The 19,281-nt window shown below is 38.7% G+C and overlaps 1 protein-coding gene across 1 annotated transcript in view; it reads left to right on the forward strand.

The window, feature by feature from the left end:
* Ccdc171 (coiled-coil domain containing 171) overlaps positions 1–19,281 on the forward strand; it is a 332,057-nt gene that overhangs the window by 113,650 nt on the left and 199,126 nt on the right. Inside the window, exons 12-16 of the mRNA XM_075944990.1 lie at positions 1,204–1,310; positions 3,161–3,250; positions 4,159–4,359; positions 7,361–7,528; positions 8,937–9,125. Of these exons, the coding sequence (XP_075801105.1) occupies positions 1,204–1,310; positions 3,161–3,250; positions 4,159–4,359; positions 7,361–7,528; positions 8,937–9,125 (755 nt within the window). The remainder of the gene's footprint in view (positions 1–1,203; positions 1,311–3,160; positions 3,251–4,158; positions 4,360–7,360; positions 7,529–8,936; positions 9,126–19,281) is intronic.

The raw sequence follows: 19,281 nt of genomic DNA on the forward strand, positions 1-19,281 counted from the left end.
ACTTGCCCCCTCTCCCTCTTATTGCGCTGTATATACTGTATGAGCAGATGCTGCTCTGACCTTATCCTCTTCTGCATGTCCAGTGCCCTAAACTAACACCCACTGGGAATTTAGTTAATTACTTGTGTGAATAAATGAACCATAAAACATGAACTTTAAATGCTTCTTTTATTTATTTTTTGCTTTTAGAGACAAGGCTTCTATTTAGTCCTGGCTAGCCTAGAACTCACTTTGTATACTGGGCTGGCCTCCAACTCGGAGAAATCTGTCTACCTGTCTCCTGAGTGCTACAATTAAAGACATGTCCAGCTCACAAATGCTTCTTTAAAAATTGTTCTTTATTGAAAATGTTTTTTATATAGTGAAATATTTGTTTTATAAAATACAATGGAGAAAAATTATAAGAGGACTTGAAAAATACTTCTTGCATGAATATTTTCAAGCTAAATTTTATACTTGCTTTTTAAAATTTAAAGAATGGTAAATAAAAATGAGCTTGATGCAGTATTTGAAGCTCACCTTTTCATTCTTTTGGCATCATATTTGGAAATACACTTGACCATGTAACCTTGATTGGTCCCACTAATATGACTTATGTCACAACTACATTAAAGTACTTTGAGGGTATAATATGGAAATAGTCATGTTTTTATAATGAATATCAGCCATCATGTTTTATTCAAAACATGGTGTGGGCTATGTGGTTAGTAACATTTTTATTGTTTACGTTGAATTTCATTTTAAAATTGTAGGTACTAAAGAGTATTTCTAAGCATAATAGAAAATGATATATTCTTGGTTCAAAAGTTATTGTTTAAGCAAAATATATTATAAAGTGCCTGACTGGAAAGAAACATGACAGTAAATATATGTAATTCCTTTAAACAATGCTAGTATAGATGATTTAATTGTTGGATAGTAGGTACATATAAACCCTGACTTTGCTTAGGAGATACAGGACAAGATAAGTGTTTAATAAGGTAGAAATAAATTTGAACTTAATAGATTATAAGATTTAATTTGACCATTTATTTAGAAACTGTCAGTATTTGACTATATAGCCATGTACTTGGAGAATAAATTTCTGTTCAATGTTTCATGTCTTTTTGGCTTTCTTACTAATGGTAACGTCTCTGTTACTGTTTGCTTAGCTTCTGTGCCTGTGTGACTTTAAGGGTGTTTTTCATCCCCGTTTTTCTCCAGGCATCCACAAGGACAAAGATAAGCCTCCCAGCTTCTCTGTCGTCCTTGAGACTTTGAGGCGGACCTTGACAGATTACCAGAACAAGCTGGAAGAGGCGGCTAATGAGGTAACACGTGGACTGTTTGGCTCCACACACGGCCTTCGGGCAGTACCAGTGTGCAGCCTTTGCTTGTTACAAAGGTCAAAGAGATTGGGGCTGTGGAATTGACAGCTTCACAGATACAGAAATAATAAACCGCTTGTCACTGTTGTTGCTTCCAGTGTGGCCTAAAGTAGACTCTCACTCCCATTTTATCATTCTTCAGTCACAGTGAGCGGTCCCTGCCACTTCCTGGCCTGTGCAACATATTTGTGCAAGTAATTTAAGTGAAATGAACTCCATTAAATGTCAGCATGTTTATGATCTGTGGGGAACTAGTAGAAATTTTGGTTTAATCAAGATTTTTAAGTGTTTGTAAACCACGGAAATCTTTTCATTTTAATTTTTATGTGCATTGCTGCTTTGCCTGCATGGATGTCTTTAGGATGGTGTAGGATCCCCTGGAAGTGGAGTTACAGACAGCTGTGAGCTGCCATGTAGGTGCTGGGAATTGAACCCAGATCCTTTGGGAGAGCAGCCGGTGCTCTTAACCACTGAGCCATGTCTCCAGTCCCAGACCTCAGAAATCTTAGTAAAAAAGGGAAATTAATTTTTGTGCTCTAAAGGGAGTTAAGTGTTGTTAGAAGTTTTTAAAAACAAGTGTCTGTTTGATGTAGACTGGAATCTTTTAATTTGCACATTAAAAAGGCTCATGCTTCTGTTTGTCATCTCATTTGTATTGTCTAATGTGTGAGTTAATAATTTTCTTGGGTATTAAAATATTTTATGAATTCATGCTTTAAAAATTGAAGAGTTTGTCTAGTTATATCTTGTCAAATTAGCATATGTAGTAATTATATTAGTTAGCAAAACAACAGATTTTTGTGCAGCCATAGACAAGTCACATGGCTTAGGGTTTATCTCTTTGTTTTATGTTATTCAAAACCTGCAAATCCACTTTGTGTACTATATTGGTAGAGGCTTATTTTGGGTATTCAGGGTGGACAAAGGATAAGTCTGTTCTTTAAACACGTTCTATAATTGTTTAGAAGGAAAAGTGACCATTAAAATAATTAAATCTTTGAAGATCAGACATTACTAAGTCTTTCCTAGAGAGACAAGACAACCTGGATTGTTAGTAGTTTTGAAGTTCTTCTGAGGCCTAGGCCTGGAAGCTGCCGAGTAACTAGGAACATATTACCCACAGCGAATTGTTATTTGGGAGGATGAATGTCACATGATCCTCAGCACAGTTGCAAAGCCGACTCAGCAGGCTTTGGCTTTGTAATGTGCTTTGTTGTGAACCAGTGCCAGAGACAGCAGTGGGGAGACCAAGGAGGTGGCCACAAAGAAAGCAGAAAGAGCAGCCTGACAGAAAGAAGAATGAACTGTCAAAGGCAATAAATCACAGGGAGTGCAGGACCAACTGATGACCTGCCACAGCCTTCCCAGTAGGACTGCCTGTGACGGCCCGAAGCTGTCATACGGAGTGAGCGACCAGCGAATACCCTCTTGATGTAAAGCAAAACAGTCTCCTGCTTGCTCTCTCTTCTTTCCTTATAGATGCCACTGCTTTTGGCATTTGGTCCAGTAGGATTTTGAGAATAAAGTTATGTTTACAGTAAGAATGAATCTTGTATTTAGATAGCAAGCACAGTAAGGCCATCCCTGGCGTTTTAAGGCTGAATGCTTTCTTTTCAGCCAGGTGAGCCTGTGACAGAAACTGCATAACTTTTAGCCAAAAGAAGTGTTGCACCTAAGATTCAATCACTGTTGAAATATTTATGCCTAATTAATTGCATAGCAAGCATTTGAAAGTTAGCTTTTGGGTCACTCCTTCTTGAAGAAATGTCAAAAAGCTGTTTTTCTCTCATCAGCTAAGCAACATAAATGATGCCAAGGAAAAGACATCCAATGAACTTGATTCCACCAAACAAAAGATTGAGTTTCACACTAAAAATATAAAGGTATTGCAATTTAACTTTTTCCTTTTGTTAAGAGACAAATATATCACGAAGGGATTATTTTAGACATACCTGAAAATAAAGCTTCCATTTTAAAGGTATTTTTGAATTTTGAACATTAAATTTTTTTTGTTGATTAAACTGTTTTGGTTAACGGAACAATTCATTTCTCTAATATAATTATAATATTACAGACTAAAATGCTTTGAGACTTAGTGTCCTGCTTTAAATAAGTATTAAATACATTTTGCATGAGCATATCTGTCTGTAGAGTCAGTTTGGTCACTTTTGGGTGGATCCATTGTTTTTAGTAAGCATGTCTGGCTAACGGGTGAGGCCCAGTTGGCTAAGATTCAAGCAAATAGTCGATTTTATTTTCTGTGCTAGTTACAATGCTGCAGAATGTGAGTTTTTCAATATTCATTGGGGTTTTATAGTGTTGCTGTTGAAACTGAATCTGTAATGGAGGGCATTTGATAGCACAGCTTAGAATTTTACATCTCATTCTTGACATTGCTATTAGTCTTTGGAATGCCATTGGAGAGTAAATGTCCTTATAGTAAATGCAAAAAGATTTATGGGTTTCCATGTTGTTTAAGTGTTATTAAAGTTGTTTTTTAAAAATTACCTTTTTAAAATAACAAGTTAAAGAGAAAACTTTTTTGAGTAACTTTTTGGAATAAACAGTTTTAATAAAATTTATATGCTTGAACACTACAAATTTTCTAATTTTTGAATGAAAACATTCTACTTAGAAAATAAATTCAGTAAAGTACTGTAAATGTTTAGCATCATAAGCAAATGGTGTTTGTTTTATACTAATGTTTTGAAGGTTTTCACCAAGTATTTGCTCTTTGCATGCTTCTCACCTTCTGCCATCCTACAGTCTCTTTATGTGGTGTTTCCCACAGGAACTTCAGGAGAAGCTGACTGAGGTCCACAAGGAGCTCAGTCATTTGCGCACCAAGTGTGCAGACCGAGAGGCCCTGATAAGCACACTGAAGGTGGAGCTGCAGAATGTGCTGCACTGCTGGGAGAAGGAGAAGGTGCGAGCCGCCCAGTCTGAGAACGAGCTGCAGAAACTGTCCCAGACTTTTCGTAAGGACACTGAGGTATCACCCAGACAGAAGGGGGATGGGAAGGCCGTTCACTGACCGTAGCCCTGTGTATTGCATTGCACCAGTGACTGGTGTTACTCATATTTGATTTAATTTAAAAATGTTCTGAGTGTCACACTTTGAAATGCTCCTCACAGCTGCAAAATCACTTCCTCTGTTCCTCTTCCTTGTCCTAATTTGTGGAAAAAAAAGAGGTAACCTAGTTCAGCCTTCTGTCACGTGGACATCAACTTTCTTCCCCTGCTTGGATCTGTCCTATCTCACACTGCCGTGTTTCTTACTGTCTTGTCAAGGTTGGCCTCTTTGCCAGTAACAACATCATTTTTTATTAGAGTAATTCTATAGTGTGTTGATGGAAAGAATATTTTTTTGGAACCAAATAGATTTGGACTTGGATCCCGTTTTTTCTGTTTACACAGAGCCTCCTTGGGGACAGGCCATGTAGGTTTTGTCACCCCACATCTCAATTTCCTTAACTGTAAAACAGGAAGAACAACTCCATACTGTCTCCTTATTCTTTATAATTATGTTATACTAATAAAAACTGAGGAAAAGAAAAGTTTCACAAAATTAAAACTGTAAGTTGGATGCTCTGAATAGTTGTCTATCCATTTATAATTATTAGTAACTTATTAAAATTATTTTGAGATTTATTTGTTTTTATTTTATGCCTATGGATGCTTTGCCTGCACGTATGTCTGTGTACCTCATGGATGCCTGGTCCCCACAGAGGCCAGAAGAGGATACTGGAGCTCCTGGACCTGGAGTTACAGGCGTTTGTGAGCCTCCATGTGGGTGCTGGGACTTGGATCCTCTGCAAAAGCAGTCAGTGCTCTTCATTGCTGGAAGTCTTATTATTATTATTGCTCAAGTCTTATTCATGATTCATTCTGAAAATGTCATGACAAAATTTTCGTATTCTGTATGAACCAGTTTTTTCTATAATTTTTTTTTACTTCTGGATATAGAGCTCTTATAGTTGATAGATTTGTTTATCTAAATTCCTGCATATTGTATTAATTATTTCAACAAATACAAACTCCAATGCCAAGAGAGTAAAAAGGAAACATTCTTTCCACACTCATAGTCTGGGATTTCAATTGTGTCCACATGAAGGGACTGGAATTGTCCTACACAGCAGACAATGGTTAAAGTAAAGGAAACCAGAAGCCAGACTGCATTGTGACGTCAGTGTCTAGAGTGCTGTGGTTGGGTTCAACATGTGTGAATTGACTTTAGATCTTGTGATGATCTTTTCACACCAAATGGATGACTTCCATCCCTGCTTTGTCACAGCCTGAGCCAAAAGGACTTCGTGATGACACAATGAGTTATCCTTGTGGAGGAGCTTCTGTGAGCAGAGCTGAGATCTTAGTAAAAATGTGGGGGAACAATGATTTTAGTGCCTGAATATTACACTTGTACGATTATACTCAATCAGATTTTTATACACTTCAAACCACTTGAAAGTGTAGAAGTTATTTTTAACTGCTTTTAAAGGAACAATGAACAGTACATTTGTAGCAGCAGTTTGTACTTTTTCTTTCTTTCTTTTTTCTTTGAGACAGGGTTTCTCTCTACAGAGCCCTGGCTCTCCTGGAATTCATTGTGTAGACCTGCTGGTCTCAAAGTCACAGATATCTTCCTGCCTCTGCCTCCCAGGTGCTGGGATAAAAGGCGTGCACCCAGCAGTTTTTTATTTATTGATCAATTTCTGGTATAATTATATTCATTTACTTTTTACTTTTCATTTATTGATCCATTTCTGGTATAATTATATTCATTTACTTTTTACTTTTTATTTTTAAGTTTCTGTATTTGAGAAAGTGAGGCATATACACATAAATTACTGTCATTTACTTTGAAATGCTCAAGAAAACAATTGCTGCAGTTTCCAATAACAAAACAAAGTCTTTCATTTACCATATTTAGTTTTTTTAAATCGATGTTTTAATTTCCATTTTTCCCATTTTTTTCTTCTTTCAAGTTTTTTGTCCTCCTGTTGTATTACGACATTTTGAGGAAACTGGTTCTGTCTAATAAAATGTACCTTTTGCAGTTTCGCAATTTCTTCATCTTTTGGGTTTCATGTTTTTTAGATGAAGAGGGCTGTCTGCCATTTTAGTAACTAAATCCTCCAATTGTGCTCATGAGGAGTAAGGGTTACACTGGATTCTAGAGCAGAGTAAATATCTCTGGGCCATTCAGCAGGGGATAGTTAGTGATTGTAATGACAATATGCTTTTAAAGTGTTTTTCAAACCTATTTCTAATTGGACAGTTTTGAAAGTGTGTCTTAGTCAGCCTGTCCACTTTAAATTGCTCTGCTACTTTGTAATACGTAAACACCAACAGATGCCTAGTGTGCCGAATACAATATAAACCTCTGAGTGGGGAAAACAAATGAGCCCTTCTTCCATATCTTTCATATCACTGTGTGCTTTGCCTAAGGGGGTCGGGATAGATTTCCTATAAGTGGTGAGTAGAGTTGGTTCTCTAGGGAAGGAAGGAAGCTGCACGATTGTAGACAAGCGGACAGATACCGATACAGTGTGCCTTTCAGTAGTGTAGAACACACTCTCATCTCAGTGCCGTTTTATGACTTAACATCTGCTTTATAACTGTAAGTAGGAGATTGTAAATTACTCTATTGGCTTCAAATTAAAGATTCTTAAATTAACCCAGATACCTTGTATTATGGATTTTAAAACTTAGACCTAAACAGGTGCTCACATCCCAGCAGTAACAAGTTGGATCACATCTAATTACAGTTGTGTTTTGAATGTCTGAGAAGTCTAAGCAGTTTATAGTGGACATTAGTATTTTATCTAATGCTTGGTTCTGAATGTGAGAAAAAGGCCATCTAAACGATTCTAGCTGAAAATAGCTTGGGTATTTTCCTTCTAGATGATGAAAAATGCTGTATTATTTGTATTGTGTATTTTACTTCCTACAGTGTTTATATTCAGGAGTTAACGAGTCCTTTTTTCTTGCAGGAGAAACTAACCTTCCTTCACACCTTGTATCAGCACTTGGTAGCAGGCTGTGTGCTCATAAAGCAACCAGAAGGCATGCTGGATAAATTCTCGTGGTCTGAGCTCTGTGCAGTCTTGCAGGAGAATGTTGATGCCCTCATTGCAGACCTCAACAGGGCTAATGAGAAGGTAGCTGTCCTCAGGCACCAGATACCTCTATTAAATTCAGTGACATTTGTCCACATCACAGTATCATTAAGAGAGGCTGACATTCATCTTATTTCAAAAAGAATTTGAATGTTAATAATTCAGTACCATTAATTATGGCTTGTCTACAACTCAGTTTGATGCCATTGCTGTGGGCATGTAAATGTGACTGAAGTCTGTATGAAGTCTCTAAGCTCCACTTTCTGTGCAGGACATGCTAATACTACTAGCCAGTATTAGCCACAGGGACCTAATTAAGAGAAAATAAATTAATCTTACTGATGAAGCAATTCAAAGAACTTAGTCATTTACATTAATAAACCAACTCTTTATGTTAGCATAAGATAGAATCAGGATGTAGTTATTAAAAAACATCATCTTAAAAGTCTTTGCTTAGGAAATATGAAGTATTGTTTTAAAAGTACTTAGAAAATTTAAATTATATTTTTGCTTGTTTCTTCAAATGTCACAAACTGAGAAAACAATCCATATTTTAGAATGGGAAATGTATATTTTATAATTAAAACAGTAGACTTTATGGTCACTTTACCATTCTATAAACCTAGGAATTCAGTCTTTTCCAAACAGAAAATAGCCCTGCTCTTGCTGTAGAAAGTTAAGAGGTGTAGTAGGTCATGTGCGTTACCATTTAAGGTACCATTACTTACCCTGGGCCTGTTGAACGGATCAGAACTGTGTTTATGACAAACTGTGGTGCAATGTTTAGGTCTCAGGTACAGTGACATTCACTGATAAAGGACCAGAAGAGAAGAAATAGTTCTGTCAGTTTAAAAAATATATATTGTACTAATGAAATGGCTCAGCTTCAGGGGTGAGATCTTGTATTATTGAGCATTTTATCTTGAGTGTATTAACAGTACAACCAAAGGCATTGTGAAATGGGGCTAGGAAACGTGGGACTAAGCTGAGGAACAGATGCTGTCTGTGATTGTGAGTCAGTGCCAGTGGTTAAAACTGATAATTAAATATGTGCTTTGCCTCTCTGAGATGATGTTTTTAATAGACGTTCATAGCTTCAAAGCATCAACTGACATGCACACACATTTTAGAAGAAAACTGGGTATAATGGTCTGTGTTATATGTAAATCCCACTTAAATATTTTCTTTCTCACTGAAGACATCCCAATATTAGAAAGAGAAAAAATAAGAATTCATTGTTTAGGTATGAAAATGATACCAGTCCTTTTTTTTTTTTTTGCTAAACTGTCTGGTATGCTCCCCTCCCCCATAATTTATGGTTCTTACTTTATTAACATCTTTAACTTAAAATATTTCTATGTAAATATTCTCTGTAGTGGAGAATATAGGTTTTTTCTTGATCCACAGATGTGATGCCGTGTCTCAATCTGTACTTCTTTTCCGTCTATAGATAAGTCATCTGGAGTATATTTGTAAAAACAAGTCTGATACAATGAGAGAACTTCAACAGACCCAGGAAGACACCTTCAACAAAGTGGCCGAGCAGATCAAGGCCCAAGAGAGCTGTTGGCACAAACAAAAGAAGGAGCTGGAATTCCAGTATTCTGAACTCCTCCTGGAGGTGCAGAGGAGGGCACAGGTAGGCTACTCTCCGGAGAGCTGGAGGGTATATGGGAGGAGCCAGCTGAATCAGACTGAAACACTCTTGGAAATTGGCAAAGAATTAATAAAAGTATTAGAAAAAATAGCTGTTCTGTTTAACCATTTTCTTTCCTCCCCCCTCCCCCCACCCCGCTTTTTAGACAGAGTCTCATTATGTAGCCCTGGCCAGCTTGAAATTCAGAGATCTGTTTACTCTGCCTCCCACGTGCTGGGATTAAAGGTGTGCACCACCATGCTTCAAATGTTTTCTTTTTGTATCATTTCTAACCTTTTTGAAGATCTCATAGAACCTGTTTATGTCCACGCAAACACTCATTAATCATTATGCTACTTCTTATAGGCAGGGATGATAGTTAACAATATATAAATGGCAATAATTCATATGGAGAAAATATGTTTAACTACCTAAATCTTACGTTCCCAATTAAACCTAGCATAGAAGATAAAATAATGTATCACAGTCATTTTGCAATAGGACCTGCAACTATAATTCTAGTTCTCATATAACATTAGATATATTACTGTTTCACTGATATGACAAAATACCTTGTGTGTTTCTGTTTGTGTCACAAGGATCGTCTTTACTTGAGTTTGAAGATAGTTTTTTGTTCGTTGTTGTTTAAAACCCTAATCTTTTCAGTTAAATGAAGAAATCTTTAATTAATTTTTCAATAAAGCATTAGGAGGTCAGGTAACATATGGCAGTGTAAATATTCTTTTATGGCGTTAATTCCATTTTGGGGGCTTCATTCAGTTGAACTATCACTTAAACTTATATGTGGTTAAAATGTGTTATACTGACTTAGAGGTCGAACGTGAAATTTTTTATGAGCTCATGAATTGGGAGTTTACTCGCAAGTTGGTAGGCTCTGGTGAAGTGCTAGAGTCCCTTGCATTCCTACCTAGCAGACGCAGTTTCTGTTGGCTATGATGGCATTATTGGGAGGTGACAAGCAATAGGAGGCTGATCCAGGTAGTAGGAAGTAGCTTGCTGGGGGTAACCTAGGAAGAGGTCTGGGCCCCGCCCATTCTTTCTGTTTCTGCCCTCTTCCTGATGCAAATCATGGCGCTGTTGTTCACTAGTCACAGAGCTTTCCTCAGCGATGGTGTCATAATGGTGAGACTCTCATATCTACTAATATGAGAGGTAGATTTACAGTTGTAAAATAATTCCGAGGTGTAAGCTTTGACTAAGAATAGAAAATGATAGCCCTATGTGAGGTTCAGCATTTCTGTGTAGATTTGAATTAGTCAGTAAACGTATTTCTTGAAAACAGCCATTTGTTCATTATATTCAGGTACTGATATGATGTAGTTTATATTTTCAAACCGAAGTAAAAAGTCTAGTTCAGTGTAGGGTGTTCACAAGTGTATAGCTTGATCCCCCACCCCCGAGACAGACTGTCTTTATGTATCACGGATTCACAGTCTTCCTGCATCAGCCTTCCTAGTGCTGGTATATAAATAAGTGTGCCTCTCAGCATGGCCAATTTGGTGTTTTGGTTTATGTAAACATTCATATAGTCTTACTCTACCAAAGGCTTCAAACATTTCCATCGTCTGAATATTCTGTACCCTCTGCCAGTCAGTTTTTACTTTTTATTGGCAGTTGTTGTCCTGTTCCTCATTACTCATCAGTGACACAAGGTTTTGAATTTTTTATAAATGGAATCATTCAGTATTTATTCATTGGGAGTTGACTTATTTTATGCAATGTTGATATTGAATATAATATTAGTTATGTTGTTATTTATCAGTAGTTTGTTATTTTTATGCTTTAATAGTATTCCATTTCATAGCTACATCACAATTTGAATGATGGGTGTGGCTATTCAGTTTATTTCCAGTTTGGGGCTATTATAAATTAGTTTTATGTGAAAACTATTGTATAAGTGTTTTGTGAATGTATGGTTTCATTTTTCTTGGCTGCCTACAAAGAGTGCAGTTGTCAGGTCATACTTAGTTGTATGAAGAAACTGTATGAGGATTTTTCCAAAATGGTAATATCACTTTTTGTTCTCACAGAAATCAAACATTTTTTTTTCAGTTTTGGTTCTTTGTTTTTGTTATAGTAATCTTCCATTACCCCAAGGCAGTGAAGATAATAAGCCCTTATTATTATTTTCTAGAAGTTTCATGGTTTTAGTTTTTATGTCTGTATGGTCAGTCATAATTAACACCTGTGTGCTGCCTAATAGGAGCTCAGGTTATTTTTTTCCCTATATACATTGTTCTTATGTAATTTATGACAGTATTTCCTTGCTTCACTGTACAGTCTTAGGAGTTGGGCATACTTAGGACACACAGGAGGTACAGATTTGGTGGCCATCTATATAGCCCTGCCCTTGCCATGGTGCCCTGCAGTGCACCAGTGAGGTATGCAGACATCCAGGCCACACCTTTCACTTAGGAAGACACACCTCCATGTCTTATGCATATCAGCAGGTAATCATTTTTCATTCTGGGGTGCTTTTCATTTTTTTTTACTATATAGTTGCTTTCTTATCTCTGGACACTTGCTAATGGGCCTTTGGTTCCTTATTTTTTAACAGTTGTGGTTAATATTTATGAAAATGTTTTTTTTTATTGAAAGAAAAACAAAGAAATTCCTGCCTCCTCCCAGCCTCCCATTTCCCTCCCCCTCCTCCCACTCTTCTCCTTCTCCCCCCACTCCTTTCCCCTCCCTCTCCAGTCCGAAGAGCAGTCAGGGTTCCCTGCCCTGTGGAAAGTCCAAGGTCCTCCCCCCACCATCCATGTCTAGGAAGGTGAACATCCATACCAGCTAGGCTCCCACAAAGCCAGAACATGAAGTAGGATCAAAACCCAGTGCCATTGTCTTTGGCTTCTCATCAGCCCTCATTGTGCTTTAAGTTTTAGCAATAGCAATAAGACAACATAAGGGGATCAAGGGGATTCAAATTGAAAAGGAAGAAGTTAAACTTTCGTTATTTGCAGATGATATGATAGTGTACATAAGCGACCCCAAAAACTCCACCAAAGAACTCCTACATCTGATAAACACCTTTAGTAATGTGGCAGGATACAAGATCAACTCCAAAAAATCAGTATCCCTCCTATACACAAAGGATATGGAAGCAGAGAGGGAAATCAGAGAAGCATCACCCTTCACGATAGCCACAAACAGCATAAAATATCTTGGGGTAACTCTAACCAAGGAAGTGAAAGATCTATTTGACAAGAACTTTAAGGCATTGAAGAAAGAAATTGAAGAGGATACCAGAAAATGGAAGGATCTCCCTTGCTCTTGGATTGGGAGGATCAACACAGTAAAAAATGGCAATTCTACCAAAGGCAATTTATAGATACAATGAAAATGTTTTTTATATAATCCTAAGGTTTCATTTCTCTTGTATAAATATGTGGGAGTCTGATGAAAGAGGAAAGCAGCTCAAACTGTTCCTATTTGAACAATTTTACTTATTTCCTCTCCTCCCTTTCACCTCTTTCCCTATTTCTCTCCTTTCCCCTCCCTTCCCCTTCTCTTTTCTCTCCTCCTCTCCCTATCCTTTCCTATACCCTCCCCTTTTCACTTTTCTTCCCCCTGTCCTCTTTGGTTCTGTTTTTCTTTTCCTCCTCCTCTCCCTCTCTCCCTCCCTTCTTCCCTCCCTCTGTTTTACTGAATCCAGGAACTTGTACGTGGTAGGAAGCACTTTTACTACTAAGGTGTATCGCCATCCCTGTGCACATCCCCATCCCTGTGCACATCCCCATCCCTGTGCACATCCCCAGCCCTGTGCACATCCCTATCCATGTGCACATCCCCATCCCTGTGCACATCCCTATCCCTGTGCACATCCCCATCCCTGTGCACATCCCCATCCCTGTGCACATCCCCATCCCTGTGCACATCCCCATCCCTGTGCACATCCCTATCCATGTGCACATCCCCGGCCCTGTGCACATCCCCATCCCTGTGCACATCCCCATCCCTGTGCACATCCCCAACCCTGTGCACATCCCCATCCCTGTGCACATCCCTATCCATGTGCACATCCCCATCCATGTGCACCTCCCTATCCATGTGCACATCCCCGGCCCTGTGCACATCCCCATCCCTGTGCACACCCCATCCCTGTGCACATCCCCATCCCTGTGCACATCCCCATCCCTGTGCACATCCAATCCCTGTGCACATCCCCATCCCTGTGCACATCCCCATCCCTGTGCACATCCCCATCCCTGTGCACATCCCCATCCCTGTGCACATCCCCATCCCTGTGCACATCCCCATCCCTGTGCACATCCCCGGCCCTGTGCACATCCCCGGCCCTGTGCACATCCCCATCCCTGTGCACATCCCCATCCCTGTGCACATCCCCATCCCTGTGCACATCCCCATCCCTGAACACATCCCCAGCCCTGTGCACATCCTCATCCCTGTACACATCCCCAGCCCTGTGCACATCCCCATCCCTGTGCACATCCCCGGCCCTGTGCACATCCCCATCCCTGTGCACATCCCCGGCCCTGTGCACATCCCCGGCTCTGTGCACATCCCCATCCCTGTGCACACCCGTATCCATGTGCACATCCCCGGCCCTGTGCACATCCCCATCCATGTGCACATCCCCATCCCTGTGCACATCCCCATCCCTGTGCACATCCCCGGCCCTGTGCACATCCCCATCCCTGTGCACATCCCCGGCCCTGTGCACATCCCCGGCCCTGTGCACATCCCCATCCCTGTGCACATCCCCGGCCCTGTGCACATCCCCGGCCCTGTGCACATCCCCATCCCTGTGCACATCCCCGGCCCTGTGCACATCCCTGGCCTTGTGTACATATTTTGTCCATTATTTATTTATTTTCAAGACAGGTCTCGCTATTTAGCTCATGCTGTCCTGGAATTCACTCTGTAGACCAGGCTGGCCTCTAACTCAGAGAGATCTTCCTCCTGCTGCCTCCCAAATGCTAGGATTAAAGGCACATATTATTACTACTCGTGGCTTATTTTATTTATTTTATACTATGACAAGGTTTCCTTGTAGTCCAGGCTGACCTTGAACTTACTATGTGTCCTGAGATTTTTATGATTTTTTAAAAATGCTGGCAGGTCCCAGGTGGCAGTAGGCAGGCAGCAGACTCTGGGGAGCAGCCAGTCCCAAGACAGACGGCGGAGGGCCATGTGGTGGCAGGCAGTGGTCCCTGGTCGGCTGGTCCCGCCATGCTGGTCGGTGTGAGCAGGCGGCGGGTAGAAGGAAGGCACATCATACAGAATAGAATTGAATATTTATTACTTAGAGGAAAGAGAGAGTGTGGGGGAAGAAGGAGAAGAGAACAAAGAGACAGAGAACAGGGGAAGTGGGGAGACAGGCATGCGAAGAGGGAACAGTAGGAGATCCAAGATAGCAGGGGAGCAGGGGTCATGGGGAGTGGGCATGGCTTGCCTCTTAAAGAGACAAAAACCATAACAATGGCAACCCTCTTGTCTCACTCTCCTAAGAGCTGAGATCCTGAGTCACATACTTGGCTTGGGTTATTTTCTTAGTCTTTATTTTTGAAGTTTTGCACACATTTAAAATTTGTAATTTGTCAGAAATATGTTTACAGATATTTTCTCCTGTCCAATTAGCAGCACCTAATTTACAGAAGAAGCATTTTAATTTTTTTTCATAGTGTTGATATTGAATGCAAGTCTTACACATCCCAGCTGAGTACTAATCTACCAGCTGAGCTACACCCCAGAAGCATTTGTGTTTGATAAAGTTTCTGTTTTTAATATTTGGTTTTATGGATAAAAATTCTTGAAGTGCATAATCATAATTTTCCCTTAGTTTTTCCTTTTTGTCACTTTGCCTTCTAAGTTTTGTAAAGTAGGTCTATGTAAAATTTGAGCTAATTTTTGTGGAAGTGTGAGGTATGGGTTGAGGTTGGCTTTTGAGGTTGGCTTTTTTTTTGGATATGGTTCTTCAATCGAAAAGACAATACTTTCTCTTTCCTCTCTGTCTCTCCATCTCTCTGTCTCTGTCTGTCTCTCTCTCTCTAGGTCTCACAGTGAGCTGCCTGGAATTTCCTATGAAGGAATTAGCTTGAACCAGGTTGGCTTGAACTTGCAGAAATCTTCTTGCCTCTGCCTGTTAAATGCTGCAGTTGAAGTTGGGTCACCTTATATGGCCAATAAAAACTACATTTTCTATATTGAACTGCTTTTGTACCTTTGCAAGGTCTGAGATTACTATATTTATATATTCTGTGCTTTATTTCACCCACTCCTTGTTTTCCATGCTACACTAATTTAGTTTCAATAGCTAGCAGTTTCTTAAACTCACTTGATTCCATATATGTAGGATGGCATAACAAATCACTTAAAAATTAAATTAAATATTTATTTATTTGGGGTTTGTGTGTGTGTGTGTGTGTGTGTGTGTGTATTGTCCACAGAGTGTTGAAGTGGATTGAACTCTGGTTGTCAGGCGTGGTGACAGGTGCCCTCACTGACTGAGCCATCCCACAGGCTTGCAGTTTACCTTTGGAAGTGATGGCTTATGTCATCACAAATGCTGACAGCAAGCAGTTTTTAGGAGAAGTCTTGAAGACTTTTCTCTAAAAGAATTTGTTACACTTAGGTTTTGTGCATACATCTGTAAATTAAAACTCTTATTTCATTATTTATAAAAATAATTTAGTATTATATATTGGCTGTATTATGTTCATGTTTGCAACTTCATGAAGTACAATTGGGTATGCAGGGATAATTCATTTTGGCTTCATATTGAGTTCAGAACTGTTACGATACATGTTACCTGATCTATGGATTTTATTTTAGAAAATTTTGTTAGAATCAATTGTATGGAGTTGGTTATTGTAAGAGCTAAATGTAAATAAGATATTTTATTTGATGTCACTCAGTTAATTTTCCAAGATTATACTCATAAGAACATGGGTGAGCATAGCCATTGTCTAGGATTGTGGGTGGTAGGGATTGGTGATGTCAGATGGAAATAATCATTAGTAAAGGGGATTTGTAGGAAACAAAATACTTATTTATGGATTTGTTTAATGTCTGGTTTTTATAAATGAGTGGTTAGTGAATAAACGATATTGTAATTTCAATTGTTTTTATTTGAAGAAAGTAATAGTGATGTATAAATATCATTATATAAATAAAACCCGTAGAGCTGGTTTCAAAAATAAAACCAGTTTTGGCATCCTAGCATGTTTTTAGTTTTCAGTGATTTATGCCAGCTGAGCGGTGGGAGAGTTCTTGAGTCTAAATATATCGGAAACATCCCACAATACATCTTGAGTGTCTGTTCTGCTGAGTCATCTGGGTAACTCCATCCATGGACTAACTTTACTTTCTAATCTTAGTGTTTATGTTCCTTTTTCCTTTGTATCTGAAAATAATTAAATTAGTGGACCAAGAACGTACATTCTAGAAGTAAGGATTTTTCATTCTCTGTTGAGCCATAGTAACACTTGATGCAATGTTTATTTCAGAGTTAAACTTGGACATTTCTGTAAACTCACATGACTTTAAAATGGAGAAGGAAGTGGGGCTGGTGAGATGACTCAGTGGGTAAAAATGCATGTCTGCTGCCAAGCCTGATAGCCTGAGTTGGATCCTCAGGATTCTCTTGCTCTACCTACCTCCCCCCCCACTAAGATGTACAAAATAAACAAAATATTAAAATAAAATTGAGTAAATAGTGAAAAAATTGAGGTTTGTGGTTCTACATTGCACTTTAAATTAACTCATTTATTTATGTATATTTTTAACATACGAGTTCCACTTCATCTTTGAATTTTTTTAGAATTATAGAGAAAAATATTTTAATAGCTAATCATCCTTTTATGACTAAGTTTCTAAAGTGAATTCAATAGCAAGAGAGGGAAAAATGCAATGTAGGAGAGCTGAAGAGAAGGCTCAGCTGAAGAGCACTGGGAACTCTCTCCTAGGGGTCCTGAGTTCACTTCGCAGGTACCACCAGGGCACTTACAAACAAAAATAATGGGATCTGATGCCTTCCTCTGGCATGCAGGTGCCCGCGCGCGCGCACGCGCGCGCGCGCACACACACACACACACACACACACACAGTTTATTGGTATGGTTGGAGGGATGTTCCTGAAGGTGTATGTGATGGCATGATGCGCTGTGTCCATGCTTGTGGAGGGACCAAGTCATGAGTGGGTCCCGCTAATGGATGCTTGAAAGTCTTTTCAGCATAATTGTTTTAGTTAATGATAATGCTGCTGGATTTATATAATACTTGTTAGACTTGTTTTTAGTGCTTTTGCGTGCTTTTGCGAGCTTCCTCCCCCAGACAACCACAACCACATGAGATAGGTAGGCCATTTAAGCATCATTTCTATCTCACGTGAGGAAAATAGTTTGGAAACTGTTAGCATCTTATTTGTGTAGGAAGGAAGTTCTGGGGACAGGATTAAAATGTAGGTAACCAATGTAAATCATTGAGGACAAGGCATTTAGAAATAAGGTGTAAGGTGAGACATATGGACTGGTTTAATGCATTGTCATCCTTAGCTTCTAGTCCTTTTTATAGTATCCTGTAGCACGGTTTCTTTTAGAAATACATGGGAGTTTTATATGTAAAACAATGTCTGAAAAATATCTATCTAATGAAATAGCAGTTCTTTATTCTCTGATTCACATCACTGAATGATTTTGGCAGCTAATAATCAAGCATGATACTATATGAAGAAGTTAAGATAATCAACATTGTTACCTACCCACACGAGTGGTAGTTCTCTTAATTTATGTTTTCCTTAGTTCATTTTCTTGAGAAATAAAAGATTTAGTATAATGCATTATATTTTAAAGTTACTGTTGTAGGTAAAGAATCAATGTAGTTTAATATAATTTAGTTAAAATTAATAAAAATACTTTTCATTATATACTGTATATACGGGACACTGTGTTTGTTGTGGAGGCACTAAACAGAAAGGTATAATGCATAGCTCATTTTTTAACAAACAGAAAATTTATTTGGAGAGGCACCTGAACAATTGTATAGTATAAGGTTTGTTACAATATGTTAATTACCCAAGGAATGCTGTCAATTTGTAAGAGGAGGCCAGAGTTTGAGAAGGAGAGGAGTCTCCTATTGATAGAGGAGAGAGCCGAGCCATTCCCATCTGTAGGTCTGACAGGAGGAGTGGAATCAGTTAGAATGGAGAGGGAGTACTGCTGACTTTTTGAATACTGTTTATCTTTTAATAAAACTTCAACAGAGCAAGCATATTTTGTGTCAATACACTGACTCTGTCTAATGAAAAGGAGAATCTCTGTCTCTCTGTCTCTGTCTCTGACACACACACACACACACACACACACACACACACACACACACACTCCCCCACTCCAGGAAGACAGGAAGATTTGGTTAAGCTAAAGGGACTTCTATAATTCATATTGTATTAGAAATAAAAGCATAAACTTCAGCATATTTTCTTTCTTGGCTCGTATGTTTGACATGCTTAATTATGTAATGATAATACTTTTAATTATTAGTTAAATTATTAATCCTTATGGAGTTTGAGGGATTATGTATATACATGCAAACATACAGTGTAATTTTGATACAGATAACTGAATTACTAAATAATTCAGTAATTCTGTTTCGCTTGTTGAATAACAGCCAAACTGTCATTGAAAGTGTCTGTATCATTTCAACCGCAGCATCGCTGTATGAGAGATCAGTCTCCTCAAAAGACAGTTTGTTTTAGAAGAGGTGTATGTATATCATACGTCTGTGTTTGCCATTTTTTCAATATTGTCATTGCATAAAAGGCAAGGTGAGTAATTTATACAGGTGTTGTGACTGAAGTCCCTGGTATCTGAAGCTAGTTTGTGATTTGTGCTATCATAAGGAACAGCATAACCTGATTAAGATCAGTCTGTTTCCTGGCCTTCTGGCCCAGCATTTCAAAGCTCGCAGGGTTCTACAAGCTTAGCAGGCAGCCCTGAAAGCCCATGTTTCAGGAGGCACATTCCCACAGGGAAGAAGGTGTCCTTTTTTTTTTCTTCCAGATTTTGGACTGACTTTTGAATTTATCAGTGAGAAAAGGAAAAATAGTCACGTTACACAATAGTTTTGTTATGTTAAAGATGTTTGGGTAAAAGCTATTCATCCTATATTTTGAGTTATT

This window comes from Microtus pennsylvanicus, chromosome 13 (genome assembly GCF_037038515.1).
Source record: "Microtus pennsylvanicus isolate mMicPen1 chromosome 13, mMicPen1.hap1, whole genome shotgun sequence".
NCBI classification, from domain to species: Eukaryota; Metazoa; Chordata; class Mammalia; order Rodentia; family Cricetidae; genus Microtus; species Microtus pennsylvanicus.